General features: G+C 44.2%; 1 protein-coding gene across 1 annotated transcript; it reads left to right on the top strand.

The window, feature by feature from the left end:
- The first annotated feature begins 469 nt into the window (after window positions 1-469).
- On the top strand, window positions 470-1,258 carry LOC311601447 (ubiquitin-conjugating enzyme E2 D2-like). The gene is made up of 2 exons (XM_084788901.1): window positions 470-595; window positions 734-1,258. The coding sequence occupies exon 2, from the start codon at window positions 803-805 to the stop codon at window positions 1,244-1,246; it is 444 nt and encodes a 147-aa protein (XP_084645027.1). The 5' UTR covers window positions 470-595; window positions 734-802; the 3' UTR covers window positions 1,247-1,258.
- Window positions 1,259-1,503: the final 245 nt, after the last annotated feature.

The raw sequence follows: 1,503 nt of genomic DNA on the forward strand, positions 1-1,503 counted from the left end.
TAGCTAATGATTACTTTAAGCAGTGTTATGTCAGTATTGAATTTCCTAAACATGTTTATACTAGATAATATAATGCTTAGGAAATACATGAATTTAGTGGCTACATAAAATTAAGTGTGTTGACTTTAAAAATAGAAAAATTACAGCAAAGCCATTGTAGTGAGTAGAGGGGCATTCACTGATTCCTTCTGTATGGGTGGAAGTAGTTCACTGTGACTCATTAGCACAAAGAGCAACTGCTGTATGAGGCACTGAGGCACAGTCGTTCTACCCTTGCTCCCACTATGCTCCTTTCCTACATTGTTCTATAGTTAACACCCATGCTGACCTCATAACCTCATACTGCCCCCCTCCCCGCCCCCCCGCTTACACGACGTTGACCCCACGTTAACCCCGCGTGCCCTTTACTCATCATTACGTTCATTATGACCTCACAGAAAATCGCTTAAGAGCTGTGCAGACATTCGGAGCTGAAGCACTCTGACCGTCAGGCTGCCGCGGGAGGGCTGGAGTGATCAGGCTCTCCTGGTTTCTTTGTCTTCCACATAAGTATACTGGAGTTTTCAACTTCGGAGCGAAAGCTACAGGAGGCTGTGTAAGTACAGAAGTCTTTGAGTAGCTAATGCTTCCAGCCCTTGCTCTTTCTTTGCCTCATCCACCTCTGCATTATGCCTTAATAACTAGGCCTAGACTTCAGCCTAATCACCTAATATTTTCTCATCTTGCTCTGTAGGCTACCTTCAACAGAGTCGTCTACCCGGTGCCAGTGTCAGTGATTATATTTCGTCGTTGTTCGGAGTCAATGGCTCTTAAACGAATCAAGAAGGAATTACTTGCCATATCTCAAGATCCCCTGGAAAACTGTTCTGCAGGGCCAGTGGCGGATGATATGTTTCACTGGAAAGCAACTATAACCGGGCCTGACAACAGCCCCTACCAAGGAGGCGTCTTTTCCCTTTCAATCCACTTCCCTCCCAGCTACCCTTTCAAACCTCCTAGTGTCTCATTTACTACTCGAGTTTACCATCCAAACATTGGACATGATGGAAGCATCTGTCTCGATATCCTGAAATCTGCATGGTCACCAGTACTTACTATCTCTAAAATTTTACTTTCCATCTGCTCATTACTTTGTGACCCAAATCCGAATGATCCATTGGTTGTTGAAATTGCTAAGGTCTATCACAGTGATAAAAAGAAATATGAAAAAATAGCCCGAGAGTGGACGAGGAGATACGCAATGTAATTTCATTGGCCATCATCATGATAATAAATGTTTTCTCATATTATCAGCTGTGTTTTTTTCCATTGAGTAAAGTGAGAGGAGGTCAGATGTGGGGTACATGAGTGAGGGCTTAGTGAGAAGAGCTAATGGATTGGGTGTGGGGTAGTTGGGAGGTGAAGAGAGGACAGATAGATAGGAGGTGAGGGAATGGGAGTGATGGGAAACAGACAGGATGTGGGGGAGATGGGGACAAGAGTGAGAACAAACGGTTACTGGAA

The sequence above is a fragment of the Acomys minous genome (genome assembly GCF_964271855.1).
Source record: "Acomys minous genome assembly, chromosome: 7".
Lineage (NCBI taxonomy): Eukaryota > Metazoa > Chordata > Mammalia > Rodentia > Muridae > Acomys > Acomys minous.